This window comes from Gadus morhua, chromosome 15 (assembly GCF_902167405.1).
Source record: "Gadus morhua chromosome 15, gadMor3.0, whole genome shotgun sequence".
Classification (NCBI taxonomy): domain Eukaryota; kingdom Metazoa; phylum Chordata; class Actinopteri; order Gadiformes; family Gadidae; genus Gadus; species Gadus morhua.
Window position 1 is genome coordinate 6,956,166 of NC_044062.1, and position 13,987 is coordinate 6,970,152.

The 13,987-nt window shown below is 47.4% G+C and overlaps 2 protein-coding genes across 5 annotated transcripts in view; both read right to left on the reverse strand.

The window, feature by feature from the left end:
* Nucleotides 1–2,635: 2,635 nt before the first annotated feature.
* Nucleotides 2,636–8,796, reverse strand: gng4 (G protein subunit gamma 4). Of its 2 annotated transcripts, none has more exons than XM_030378906.1 (3): nucleotides 8,243–8,796; nucleotides 6,488–6,593; nucleotides 2,636–2,943 (listed from the first exon to the last, which is right to left on the reverse strand). In XM_030378906.1, exons 2-3 carry the CDS (start codon nucleotides 6,584–6,586, stop codon nucleotides 2,815–2,817), a joined length of 228 nt encoding a protein of 75 aa, XP_030234766.1. In that variant the 5' UTR covers nucleotides 6,587–6,593; nucleotides 8,243–8,796; the 3' UTR covers nucleotides 2,636–2,814. The 2 variants fall into 2 exon arrangements, with proteins under 2 accessions (XP_030234766.1, XP_030234765.1); XM_030378905.1 differs by having other exon boundaries at nucleotides 6,488–6,590; nucleotides 8,243–8,782.
* A 135-nt stretch (nucleotides 8,797–8,931) lies between these two features.
* lyst (lysosomal trafficking regulator) overlaps nucleotides 8,932–13,987 on the reverse strand; it is a 68,075-nt gene continuing 63,019 nt past the window's right edge. For all 3 annotated transcript variants that reach the window (XM_030378903.1, XM_030378902.1, XM_030378904.1), the window contains 5 exons: nucleotides 13,602–13,741; nucleotides 13,272–13,369; nucleotides 13,019–13,175; nucleotides 12,589–12,660; nucleotides 8,932–11,706 (listed from right to left, as the gene is read on the reverse strand). In XM_030378903.1, coding sequence (XP_030234763.1) covers nucleotides 11,568–11,706; nucleotides 12,589–12,660; nucleotides 13,019–13,175; nucleotides 13,272–13,369; nucleotides 13,602–13,741 — 606 coding nt within the window. In that variant the 3' untranslated portion in view covers nucleotides 8,932–11,567. The remainder of the gene's footprint in view (nucleotides 11,707–12,588; nucleotides 12,661–13,018; nucleotides 13,176–13,271; nucleotides 13,370–13,601; nucleotides 13,742–13,987) is intronic.

A 13,987-nucleotide genomic window follows, 5' to 3' on the forward strand; every position in this document is an offset into this window, starting at 1 on the left:
CTTTATTTCAGACTCAAGTCCATTAACCTTTCGAGTTGTCCTTATCTTATTATGTCATTCAAATATTATTTCTTAACAGGGAATATAATAGATAAATACATTTAACAGATTTGATATAGGATGGGCCTGAATCAAGGAGATACATAGCACTAGCAGTAAAAATCGAAATACAATGTTCCCTCAACTGCCCTCTTCCTCCACCAGAGAGCGGTATTGTACACGGAGTAGTTAATTAAGGGACGCACTGGTTTCCCGGTTCGGTTATTAAAGGGGTGATATGCCACCAGGTGTGAGTGTGATTATCCATTTAAAGCCGTTTGAAAATCTGCCTTTTCCTGTATTTTAGTGACAGCGCAAGTGGGCGTGTCTACCTAGTTGTGTGATGGATAGATAAGCAACATTTGCATCAGTCCACTGGTTAGGCTGTTAGACTGATCTGTCAAGCTTACATCTAGGTGGACACGCCTGCTTTTGATGTCACAAAAACACTAGAAATGGCAGATTTTCATACGGCTTGTAATGGCTAATCACACTCACACCTGGTGGCAGATATCAACCCTTTAAAGAGGTTTGAGAAGGCCTCCCCGTCGACAGCAGCGGTAGACAAAACGCCACACAGCACATTCTGGTTTCTTTTTTGTCCTTTTATTCATTCCATCCATGAAGGATTTACAAAGCCTTCCACCTAAATGCTTAACCCAAGAGAGTCAGCTCTACTCATCGATACATACAGCTGCACACGTCTACAGATCCCGTTCCCATTGAAAATCATGTGCGGGAATAGCACCCGGAAGTCTAAGAGGCAATTGTACTCATATCATATCATGTTAGCTTGCTGATTCTTCTGTAATAGATATAAATAAATCCATGCAATATTCATCTCTCGCCATATAATGTCAATTTTTCAGTTTTGGCACCATTGTTTACGAGGTCAGTGAGCGCTGAACCCTGAAGATAACTCTCAGGGTTTTTATTTTTAAGACCGGAAATAAATGACTAATGGTCCTGAAAACAGCTTGCGTTAAATCAAACATCCTGTCTTGGTGGTGGTTATCGCGTAAAAGGAGTTTAAGACCTAATAAGATGGCTATTCAAGTACCAGGAGATTATTTTTCTTCCTTCATAAATTGATATAAATCAAAGAGGTTATGATGCAGGAGACCTGAACCACAGAAGGGATCATAACATGTAAACCGACCCTTATCATAGTTTTTAAAAAAATACTCACATTGTATTAATAATTGCATGATTTATAAATGTGTTTCCCCCACCCTTAATTATCATACAAGCTTATGCAGCACTACACGTCATATATTTTTCAGTCAGTACTGTGAGCAGATATCCCCATACTAGTGATAATAACAATATTAATCATGATCATAACAATTCCTCAATTCCGTAAAAATTGGCAAACTCCATACAACTATACTGTGTGTAAAGGAAACATTTCGACAATGTGCTTTTCTCAACAACAGAAATCAAACTAAAAACAAAGAATACATAAAAGACGGTTTGGTACGGGGCGAAGGGGGTGGGGGGTAGGTGTTTTATATAATTATATCTCCTCTCTCACAGAAAAATTGGCACTGTAACATACTGTACACTCTAAAAGAGCTGTCGGGGCTCCAGACAGCAACATGCAGAGGCCTACGCTAGGGGGCGCTGTGAGCTCCCGCCCCGGTGCCCTGCCCTCTGAGGGTCCCGGCCACGGCCCCACGGACCGCCACGCTCAGGTAACATGCCCACAACACAAACCAGAAGGCGGAGAAGTAGTAAACCAAGAAGGCTCCACACTGGTACTTAACCGTATGTAGCGTGATAAGACTATACTGGATTAACTGAAAATTACATTCGGAAAAAAATATTGTATATTGGTCTACACGAAGTAAAAAACTGAAAATTGAAAAGTTGGACTACATCACTGTTAGTGTTTTGGTGCGTAGCACAGTAATACCTCTTAATTAACCACCACCAATTAACCTAATGATGGATTTGCTGTTGAATGTGACCTATGTGTGTCCTAATAGGCCTACTCAGACATATTTATCACACTAGGGTTGATGTGTTTCACAGCCTTCGGGGAGAATGGGATAATCTATAAAGCTGGGTGAGGCTGAGTGTAAAACTTAATCCTCATCTCATTTCCATTGTACTTAATTAGCCTTGAATGAGGAAATAACACTCACACAATGTTAAATAACTATTTGCAAGATAAAAATGTGTTCATGACCATGAAGCATAATAAAGCTTGTGGGCGATAAACCAAAACACTGGGCGACATGTCTGTTTCCTGAGGCATGTACGATCTAGCACGATATTAATAATAATAATAATAATCATAATAAGAGTCATCATAATAAAAAACATGTCTCATCTCATTAAGCACTGTGAGCAAGGCTGTTCTCTAATAGCAAAGCAATAAACAAACCTATTGAACAAGACATAATACGCTCACTGGGTTGCCAGTTTGGAGCCGAATCCCCCTTTCCCTAACCTTTCAGCAACACGTGGGGGCGGGGCGGGGTTGGGGGTTAGGGGCGGGGCATATCTGACCAACCAACAGTGTGTCCGCCTGGGGAAGGGGGGGGGGGGGGGGGGGGGGGGGGGGGGGGGGGGGGGGGGGGGGGGGGGGGGGGGGGAGGGGGGAAGGGAAGGGAGGGAGAAAATGAGCCAACCCAACGCCAAAGAGGTCATTAGCTTCCGTTATGGTGAAGACGGTGAAGCCAGGCAATGCCATGCCCCAAAAACATGAACACGTTTCTTTAACAGGCAGAAGGCGGAGCCAGGGATGTGGGCGGGGCCGGGGGAGGGGCATCAGAGGATGGTGCAGAAGAACTTCTTCTCCCTGAAGGGGTTCTCAGAGGCGGGGACGGGCACGATGAGCGGGTCATCGCGTATGTGGGCGTCACAGTACGCCATCAGGTCGGCCGCTGCTTTGGACACCTGGTGGAGGGGGAGGGGAGGGGGCGAGAGAGAGAGGGAGGGAGAGAGTGAGAGAGAGAGAGAGAGAGAGAGAGAGAGAGAGAGAGAGAGAGAGAGAGAGAGAGAGAGAGAGAGAGAGAGAGAGAGAGAGAGAGAGAGAGAGAGAGAGAGAGAGAGAGAGAGAGAGAGAGAGAGACAGACAGACAGACAGACAGACAGACAGACAGACAGACAGACAGACAGACAGACAGACAGACAGACAGACAGACAGACAGACAGACAGACAGACAGACAGACAGACAGACAGACAGACAGACAGACAGACAGACAGACAGACAGACAGACAGACAGACAGACAGACAGACAGACAGACAGACAGACAGACAGACAGACAGACAGACAGACAGACAGACAGACAGACAGACAGACAGACAGACAGAGAGAGAGAGAGAGAGAGAGAGAGAGAGAGAGAGAGAGAGAGAGAGAGAGAGAGAGAGAGAGAGAGTGAGAGACAGACAGAGAGAGAGACAGACAGAGAGAGCGAAAGACAACAAGGGGGAGGAGAGGATGGTTAGACAACAAAACAGAGGTGGTATTTGAGGTCAGAGTTTTATGCTGCTGAGCGGTGAGAGTTTTGTAAGACTTCCTAGCGAAGATGTCTTGCTGTGGAAAGGCAAGGATTGGAGAACTGTCAGCAATATATTTTCTTGACTTATTATGTGAATTTCAGAGGCATTTGTGAGGTACAAAAGACGATTGTGCTACTTGATTGAAACCATGCATCTGTACAGCATGGTTGTTTTGTTTTATATAATGATATATAATTAATAGAGCTGTCAAGTGATTAAAATATTTAATCGTGATTAATCGCATTAATGTCATAGTTTTTCTATGCTAAATATCCCTTGATTTTTTTGTCCCATAATTCTTATCATTGTAATTATCTTATCAACATGGTGAAGTGCATCGGCTTGCCTTGTGCAAATGATTTTTTATTGATAACAACATTGGCATATACTGATCAAAACAGGATGATACAAAAAAAGAGCCTATAGTGCAATTAAACGACTGCTTTGAACAAATGTCATTTGAACATAGCAGTCAGGCTACTGCTTCTTTGTTTTGAAAAAAAAAAAATAATAATAATAATTGCGTTAATCGCGCGATAATTTTTTTAACGCCGTTAAATTTGGTTTGCGTTAACGCCGTTAATAACGCGTTTAACTGACAGCTCTAATAATTAACTATATGTATTAAATAAATGCGATTGATTATGAAAGGACGTTATAGGGTCTCTCTCCCTGGGTCATCATCACAGAACCTGGTTCTGTGTCTCTCCAGGCTTCAGACCTCCAGCGCTTCTCCACCTCAGAGAACACACAGGTGACATCCCTTATCTAGGAGAGTCCTGCTCCGAAATACACCTCAGATGCACACACACACCCCTGGTGGTATAATATGGGACCTTTAAGAACCGGTCTGTGATCAAACCATCATAACTGTCTCCCCTTGCTTCACTGAAAAATCCGTATTGCAATATCACTCATCACCCCACTTCGATTCGGCTTCAGAGTGTTTCACATTTGCAAAGACAAATGATAATGGTGACGGATGTTTCAGTGGCAGCAGGATGAACGGTTAAAGCCATTTGATCACCCAGACCGGCGTGGTCCTTAAACCATGTAGTGAACATCCAAGTCCAAGGGAAGGGGATGATGGCGGAGTTAGCCCAGTGAACCCATCATGCTAGTCGGTGAAGCCATTGTTTCCCCGGGGAGAGTGTGTGAATGTGTGAGTGTGTGTAAGTGTGTGAGTGGCAGTGAACCAAGTGCCATTAGCCTGCGAGGAGCTAGCTGTAATTACACAGTCAGGCCCTGATGGAGGGAAAGCCCTGCTAATTAGCACACATCCCAATCCTGTTGGCCTATTGAGCAATTAGGGAGTATAGGGTGACGCCTCAATCAGGGGTACAGGCCTCTTGCGTCGCCTTGATTGAATAGGAAATAATCTGTCCATGAAGACCACTTTACCTCCGCCATTATTCTTTACATACTGCACCTTTAAAAATAACAGACATTTTCCTGATGTGTCCGAATGCTGATACTACGTGATCCTATATTGGCTAAATCTGCTAAAAACTGACCATGAATGCATGCACTGAATGGTTTTCCATGTATGCCAATTGAAGCAGGTTATGTTTAACAGTTTTACTAATGTATAAAAAACTCCTTAGTAATAACACTAGTGATAACTCTTCGATCTGGCCTGACCGTATCATTAGCAACTAAAACCACAAAAAAATGTATCGACAATAATACCAAAAAACGGGTAGCTTTGTGTTTTGCGATGGTCTTCATTAATGCGTCAATCGTTAGGAAGGAGGTCTCATTCCTCGGCTGTGAGCAGGCCAGATACTGCTGAGCAGGGAGAGCTGTGATTTGTGGCGCTGCCGAACCCAGCAGCTCCAGGGCTCTGGGCCCAACCTGCCCTGGGCAGATGTGGAGCTTTCTCGTTGAGGAGAAGACAGACCTTTAAAAACGGTCACAGCTTTTCCCGAAACAATAGAAAAACTAAACCCCTAGGGAGCCTCTCTGTGCTCTAAAAATGCAATTTCAGCTAGAAGTTGAGCCGAGGCGAGGTCTGCAAGTAAAGGACAGGAGCGCGGCAGTCTGCGGTGGATTTATTAATAGAGGTCTTAGATTAGAGGCACATATTGACATTTGCAGAAACGGAAACTCATGATTGTGAAATATTGATTGCTGGCCGGTTGAGGACACAGGACTCACCAGTGCCCAGTCACTGGACCCATTCATTAACGCCCACAATGAAAAGCATATTGTTGTCAGAATGCGGTACACCATTGGACCGGTCATTCCAACCCCCCCCCCCCCACAAACACACACAATCACGCGCACACACACAAACACACAGACACACACACACACACACACAGACACACACACACACACACACACACACACACACACACACACACACACACACACACACACACACACACACACACACACACACACACACACACACACACACACACACACACACACTCATGCTGGCCGCTCTGACAGAGTGCAGGGATTGCCTTTGTGATCTGTGCTTGTCAGACACTCAAGGCACTAATTCAACTTCTTGCAGTAATTGTTTCTGTCTGGGAGTCAGTTTGACTGGCAGTCAAATGTGCCTGAAGGGTTTTCTGAAAATATAACTCAGACAAAACAAAAATTTATTAGGCTTTCATTATAGAACAAAGAAGGAGGCACATTATGCACGATCATTATTACTAATCCAATGCCTATAATCCAATGTGTGCAAATGCATATGTTTACACTTCGGTAGGCATGATTTCACTACAGTGGGGCATAAAATTGGATCCTATAGGCTACTTGTAGTCAATCTTAATCCAATATGCCTCCCCTCTAACCTACTCGTTAATTACATGTATTCGGATTTACTTTAAATCCATTTGATAAGAGCAGCCGCTAAACGATGTTAATGTATGTAAATAAACACATGAGACACAACGAGTGGAACAGGGGGTGTGGGTTACCTTTATCCGGTCCATGCAGGCCTCCATCTTCAGCTGTTCCACCGCTTTCCTGGCTTGGGAGATGCTGGCTGTGCTGTTGTTGACGATGCAGTCCTTCATGGTGCTGCTGGCGTGTTCAACACAAACAACACGGTTACGATAAGAAGCACCCGCCCCTCCCCCCCCCCCCCCCCAATCTTCACTGGGTGGGCCCTAGCGTCTGCAGATCCCCGTATCGGTCCCTCTAGCACAGTGATTCCCAACCTCCGGTTCCCGCACGGGGCCGGTCCGTGGAACCGTTCCTTGAAATATTTCTAGAAAAAGCTGATAATTTTTTTTTTCTATTATTATTTTTGTTTATTTAAGTCTCACTTTACTTTTCTTGTGTTTTTCTTATAAATGGTATTATTATTTATTATTGCATTGTTGAAGGGAGCCTGAGAGGACTGTAATTTCTGTTGCTTTAATTGTTGTGAATTTGACAAATAAACTATGACAAATAAACCATGTCGAAAAATAAAGCCACGTACATCCTTTGTTTAAAAATGATGCATCTTAAAATTAAGGCATTCAAATTGACTACCGGTCCTTTAATTTGTTTTAATGAATATGCCGGTCCTTGGAACCCCAGCACGACACCCCCCCTCTCCCCCTCGCTGCCTTGCTGTGGTTTTAAGGGCAGCAGGGAGAAGCAGCAGTAGCGTTACACACAAATACGCACCGGTTGTATTAATATCTCCCAGAGGGATTGAATCAGCGTCATTCATGATTTCATCCGCTCCACTTGAGAAGTAATGTGGACCTGCTTCTTATGGGACAGGCCTCAACAGAGGAAACACTAAATGGTTGTGGTTGTTCTGTTTTCCTGTCTTCTGTTTTTAGCAATCGATTTGCATTTTAAAAACGTAGGGATTGGAACCTGTGACAATGGTGATCTGGCAGCAGGTATGCTTAGCCCATAGGCTGCACGCTAAAGTCTGGCTGAGGACCAATTTATTTACTCATTGCTCATTCTGGAGATGAATGGAGCTCCAAAGTGTGCTGTTTAATACCATAGGGGGTGCATCGTTTTGAGGTATAGGAAGAACGGAATAATCTGTGGAAACAGGTGCGGTTTGTTCATGCATTGAAACAAGCAGGCTTGTAAGCCCCACTCCGAGCCTCTAGGTATTAAAACCTATTAGATATTTATAAGAAACAAACCTCGCACAACATCACAGATCGAAAAGGGGCCAGAAATGACCATTAATACAAACAGGCCGATTAGTTCATATTCCCACTACCTTAAATCCTTAACGTGTCTAATTAAACGGGGTTAGGCAGGGCAGGGGTAAAACCAGTATTTAGTGGAATCCCCCTCTCAGGTCGCACCCCGAAATGGCCATGATGAAACCAAGAGGGATCCAAGCTTTACCAGAACATCCCCCACTGAAAGCACAAGGCCCTTCTCCTTTATGCTCCATTCCCAATTAACTACACAGGCCATAGGTGCTGTCCTAGTCAACCCCCAGTCGCCTGCTCCATGACATGCGACCACCAGGCCTGTTCCCCAGTACAGTGTTCTCCATTAAACAAGGCGTTCTCCTGCACGGCTCCATCATAAAGCCATCACACACGATGCGGCCCTCATCAGCACCACTCAAAACACATGCATCCCACGCTCCTCTAAAACGCCTTGTTTGGGGAACAGAAAAATGATAAATCGATGATATTTCAGTCATCGCAGAAAGACTGAATCTACGTGCGGGATAATGCAGGCAATGCGCCACCACCTACCTGAAATGTGTGTGTGTGCCAGCGATTCCAATGTGAAGAATTCCGGATTGACTCCACCCAACCGAGCTGTCAAATGTTCAAAACGAGCAGAAGGCTGAGGTAAAAAAGGCAATCCCGCTTACGTTGCTTTCATCCAAAAAAAAACGATCCGCGGCGTGGACTGAGATTCCCCCGACAGCGCTCAGCAGTGCCTCGCCTTATAACGAATCGTGCAATCACGCATATTCCGTTTAGCGAGAGGAATCCGAATGGGCAGACCTGGAAGGCACCACGGACGGACCTGGAGAGTATTACGCACGCAGCAGCAGGGGGAATCTCTCGATGACGAGCCAATATGTGGGGCAGGAACCAAGCATCAACCTGGAGGTCCAACGGCAGCCTGTGTACAGTGTGTGTATGTGTGTGTACGACTCTGTGTGTACATCTGTGTGTGTGCGTGTGGGTTTTCGTGTGTGTCTGTTTTCGTGTGTGTGAGTCCTTGTTCGTGTGTGGTGGTGTGTATGTGTGTAATAGCGAGCTCTATCTCTCGGCTCCATCCCGGCAGAACACGCTATAGATTTGGAGGTCTCCCAATTTTATTGCGGGCCAGCTTCCACAGCATTGTTTTCCCTGATAGCCCAGGGAATTTTACGAATTTTACCGTCATAGATGGCAAAAATATTTGCCTATTGACATAAAAATAGTCTACCTTGACCAGAAGGGCAAAGAACAATTCGCTTTATTATTAAAAGCAAAAACAGACATGTTGTGTAATGTTTCCAATATGTTTATATTTATAATTTTCTTATCATTGAATCACTCAAAAACCTAAAACATGACCTCTCTTATTGCTGAATCTTCAGAACAGATTTTTAATGTTGATGCTAATTTGGAAACAGGCCATTTTAGATCCAACCTGGGTATTGGAGGAGCCAGGCGCTCTTATAAGATCTTCTGCAACCAAACACAAAACGATCCAAAACACAAAACAGACTTATTCAGTTTTCCACTTCTCATTGTATATTTTTTGCCCTCCATTTTCTCAACACAACATTCGTAACAACCTCATACGTGCAATAGTTCACAAGAGCCGCCAGTCGTAGAAAGGGTGTCAGCAGGCGAAATGTAGTTCATGACAGCGTGAAGCCATTGTAAACTTCTGTAGAGCCATCGTACAAAGAAATAAACATCAAAATGGCCTCCTGTGATCCTGAGCTCTGCGAGCAGGTAACAAGAGTTCAGCCTGGTTCTTCAGGGATAAAGGTTAAGACGACACAGACAGGGAGAAAAGGCATGACAACACCATGGAATGCTAAGGAACTTTCCCTTTCTCGTAACTCATTTGATTCATAGTTAGAATTGCAACACAATACAAAATTCTTTCTTCAGTTGAACACAAAAAGGCAAAACACATTTAAATACTCGTCCTGATGAAAACGGTCGAATTATGGATACAGTTCCAGAAATAATCAAGTTAATTATTATCGGTAACTTTTCCGTTGCACGTTATAACAAACTTCATCGCGGTCTTCCATCGGTCCGCTGTATCGCATTTCTGCTCGGACCGTATCGTTGAAATACCATCCCGTTCTTCACGTACCCACCACATCGCCGGTCAGTAGCAGACCGCGGCCCGGTCCGGTTAAAAGTGCTTCAAAATCGTCCATTTCACACACGAAAAACAAGAGAACCACAAAACAAATAGTCAAAGTGCAGAGATGGAATGACACCGGGGAATGTAGAGATGTTTGACTGTGCTTCAACTCCGCAGATAAGACAGCGCTCCAATTACTCTACCGCCTCGACTGGAGAGCAGTTGTAACACGTTGTAATAAAAAAATGAAGAAGACATAGTAAGCAGTATGGGTGGATAATGAACAGCACAACGCGGGAGGGGGGGGGTCAGCCTGGTAAGCTGTGATCTTCCATTGGCTCATTCAATAGAGCCAGTTACTCATCTCTCAGCTCAAACCCAAACCCCCCTCCCCCCTTGAGAAGGCCTTCAGCACACCCCTTTAATGAACCTGGTGTTACGCTGTTCAGGTGCACATACACACACACACACACACACACTGCGACCACACCGCGCCACAACGGCGTCCGACGCTGGTTTTGCGAGTGCATCGTCTTCAGGCAGGCGCTACGTCGGCCCGAAGCAGGACGAGGACCAGAAGGTATGACAACAGGAGTCAGGGTGGAGCAAGGCAGGCCTGACGCGGGAATGCAGAAGGAGAAAGCGCCCCCCGTTTGAAGGTGTGCATGCACACGCAAGCACACACACACACACACACACACACACACACACACACACACACAAGACACATAGTGTGCTCACACATACCCGCAAACCTCAACCACATAAATAGACACGCACACACACACACACACACACACATACCATCATCAACATCATCATCGTCATCAACTTTCCAACATGCGAAACAGTCCGAAAAAACACAAGGAACAACGCAAACAAAACGCATATCTTCCGGCCCCTGGCTGGTGTGTATACCTACACATATACATATCTCCATCTATGTACACAGATACAAAGATATATATATATATAAAGCTATAGTGTTCGGCCTTGAGAAGGCCACCGTCCCACTCCTTCCAGGGCAGCCCCCTCCAGTCAGGGCTTGCCTCGATCCACAGTCTCTCCGCCGCAGCCTCGATTCACCCAAGACGGGTCCCAGTGCCACTACACAGGCCGGTCCCAGCGACCCCACGATGGCAAGGTGGCGGCTGTATGAGTGTGGGGCGGGGAGAGGGCGGGGAGAGCATCCAGACTACGGCACGCTCTGACCCTCCCAGTAGCAGCTTCCTCGAGACGGGCGACAGTCAACGCCATCGATCGGAGGGACCGAAAGTGACAAGAGTTGGCCCGCCTCGGTGCGACTCAAAACGCCACACTGAGACGGACATATCAGGGCGGCGACGCCGGTGGAGGTTCGGGGGATCGGCCGCTGCCCTGGACCGAAGCCTCACTCCACCCCTCGTTCCTGGCGCTCTATAAATTATATCTACATGTGTAATACGACCGCCATCAGGGCCCTCTGTCGGCCGTAGCTCTGGAACAGAGTTAGTGTCGGACCAGCGATGGCTTCAGCTTCGATCGGGAGTCCGCGTCCCGTACCGCATACACCCTCTCCCCGAGACGAGGAAGAGGAGGAGGACTGACGGAACGCGAAAGGGGGGGTGGGGCATGCAAAGGGGGGGGGGGGAGGGGGACAGGGGGCGGGGCCAGAGCGGCGTGCATGGGACAGCTGCTGCAGCAGGAGCAGTAGTCGTAGTAGTGGTGGTGGTGGTGGTGGTGGTGGAGAGTTGCAGCGGTGGCGAGGGGAGCTCAGCCCGCGGCGTAGCTGCTGAGGAAGGAGTAGAACATGGGCAGCTTCATGCGCTGCTGGTCCCGCCGGCACCAGGCCATCACCGTGCCCTCGCTGTTGGCCGTGTACAGGTGGTGGCCGTCGCAGGAGTACGTCAGGCTGGAGGAGAGAGAGGGGCAAGGGGTTGGAGCCAGAGACACTTCTATCCAGAGCGTGTAGTAAACGTGTTCACACACCGACGGCATGTGTCGACCATGCAAGGCGACAGCCCGCTCGTCGGGAGCAGTTAGGGTGAGGTGGCTTGCTCAGGTGTCACCTCGACGCTCAAGGAGTGTGTGTTGATCGGGCCTCAAAAGGGAGAGGGGGTGTCTGTTGTACTGCCTGGTTTCTGATTGGTTTAGATTGGTCAACGGGTGATGTGACTTTGGCAGGGATTTTGAAATTATCACAAAATAAACGTGCGGGGTTGAATTCAGCGACCGCGTCTTTTCTTTGGGCGTCATTTGAGAAATCTGAATCAGAATCGCTTTTAATCGCAAAATGCATCAATGGACGCACAGGAATTTAACCTTCGCATCCGGTGCTTAACACACAACTAGACAAACAGACAGTAAAATGCACATAGCTCTAGTAAAACATGTAAAAAAAGTTCTATAAATAAGGAATAATAAAATAAAATAGTCCAATTCAGACTCCTTTTGGAGGGGGGGGGGGGGGGTGTAGTCATTGATTAAGGAGAGATATAGCCTTAGTGAAAAGCTATTTTGGTGGCGTCAGGACCATGTCCTGATGGCATGGTAGCGCCTACTCAAAGGGAGCAGCTCAAAGATGTTGTTTGCAGGTTGAGACTTATCAGCAGTTATTTTACCTGCCCTCTTCCTGACCCGGGCCTCATGCAGGTCACTGATCTGCATCTTTCCAGTCAGCCTAATGCTTTTGGTTATGACGTCATTTGGGCTATTTCTGTATTTCTGGCCTGTGGTCTCTGCGGTGCTTTCATGTAATAACGCAGATAGGGGGTTAGCGGAGAGCCCGGGGTACCTGATGATGGGTTTGCTGGACTTGGGGAAGGTGATCTCTCGCACCGGCTTCAGATCCCACGTGCTCCACAACCTGGAGGCGCCCGACACACAAAAACACACAGTGACTGGACTGCATGAAACACGCAGTTTAAACACATGCACGCACACACACACACACACAGTAACACACATTGAGACACACAGTGACACACACACAGTGACTCACAAGCACACACAGTGAAACACACGCACACACACACACACACAGTGACAAATGCAGATACACACAGGGACACACTGGCACGTACACAAACAGTGATACCAAGAACACACACACACAGGGACAAACACACACGCACAGCAACACACACAGTGACACACACACACACGCACATACAGTAACACACACGCAGTGACAGACACACGCAGAAACACAAACACAAGGTTACCTGACGACGCCGTTCTCCAGGCCGCCGGCGATGACGTTGACGGACACGCCCTCGGGCTGGTTGGAGAACGCCACGGAGCAGATGATCTCCCGGCAGTGGACGTGGCCAATCAGGTCGCCGTTCACCGTCCACAGGCGCAGGTCGCTGCCACCGCCCACTAGATGGGGGGGGCAGAGGGTCAGAGGGTGTGTGTGAGTGAGTGAGTGAGTGTGAGAGTGTGAGTGTGAGTGTGAGTGTGTGAGTGTGTTCTCACCCGAGTCGCAGACCGTGGCGATGTCCCCGGTGGTTTCGCTGCCGGACACGGCCGTCACCGGACTCTTGTGGCCCGTGAGGCTCTGGACGTAGCATAGCCTGTAGCCGCGCCATGGGGAGACACCAGTTAGTGCTACGTAGCGTTAGCATTCAGGTAGCTCTTTTTCTCTAACACCTTGATAGGTTTTTTGTGTCTTTTGTCCTCATTGACCGACCAGTGAAGAGAGACAGGACAGGGAAGAGAGACAGGACAGGGAAGAGAGACAGGACAGGGAAGAGAGACAGGTGAGGGTAGAGGGTAGAGAGACAGAGACAGGGGGTGTGTGTCTACCTGTTGAGGTCCCAGAGGATGCAGGTGCCGTCCTGGGAGACGCTGATGAGGATGCTGTAGGGTTTGCAGACGAACAGGCCCGTCACCTCGCCCGTGTGGCCGTACAGGTGCACCTGGCTCTCCACCTCCATCTCCGACGGCTGGGCGACGCCACAAAACAAACGGACCGCATTGACACACAGCGCTTTTCTAACCAGCGGCCACTCAAAGCACTGTACACTAGTGCCTAACATTGGTCCATTCATGCACACATGCACACACCGACGGCGGAGTCCGCCACGCAAGGCGACAGCCAGCTCGTCGGGAGCAGTCGGGGTGAGGTGTGTCTTGCTCAGGGACACCTCGACACTCATGCCGCCCCAAACAGGCCAGAGGTTAGCCAGAGG

Excerpts from the sequence above, each read along its gene's own strand:
- gng4 (XM_030378906.1), bottom strand. The coding sequence starts at position 6,586 with ATGAAGGACTGCATCGTCAACAACAGCACAGCCAGCATCTCCCAAGCC. Across the intron at positions 2,944-6,487 it reads CCTGCATGGACCGGATAAAG|GTGTCCAAAGCAGCGGCCGA; the intron begins GTAACCCACACC and ends CCCCTCCACCAG.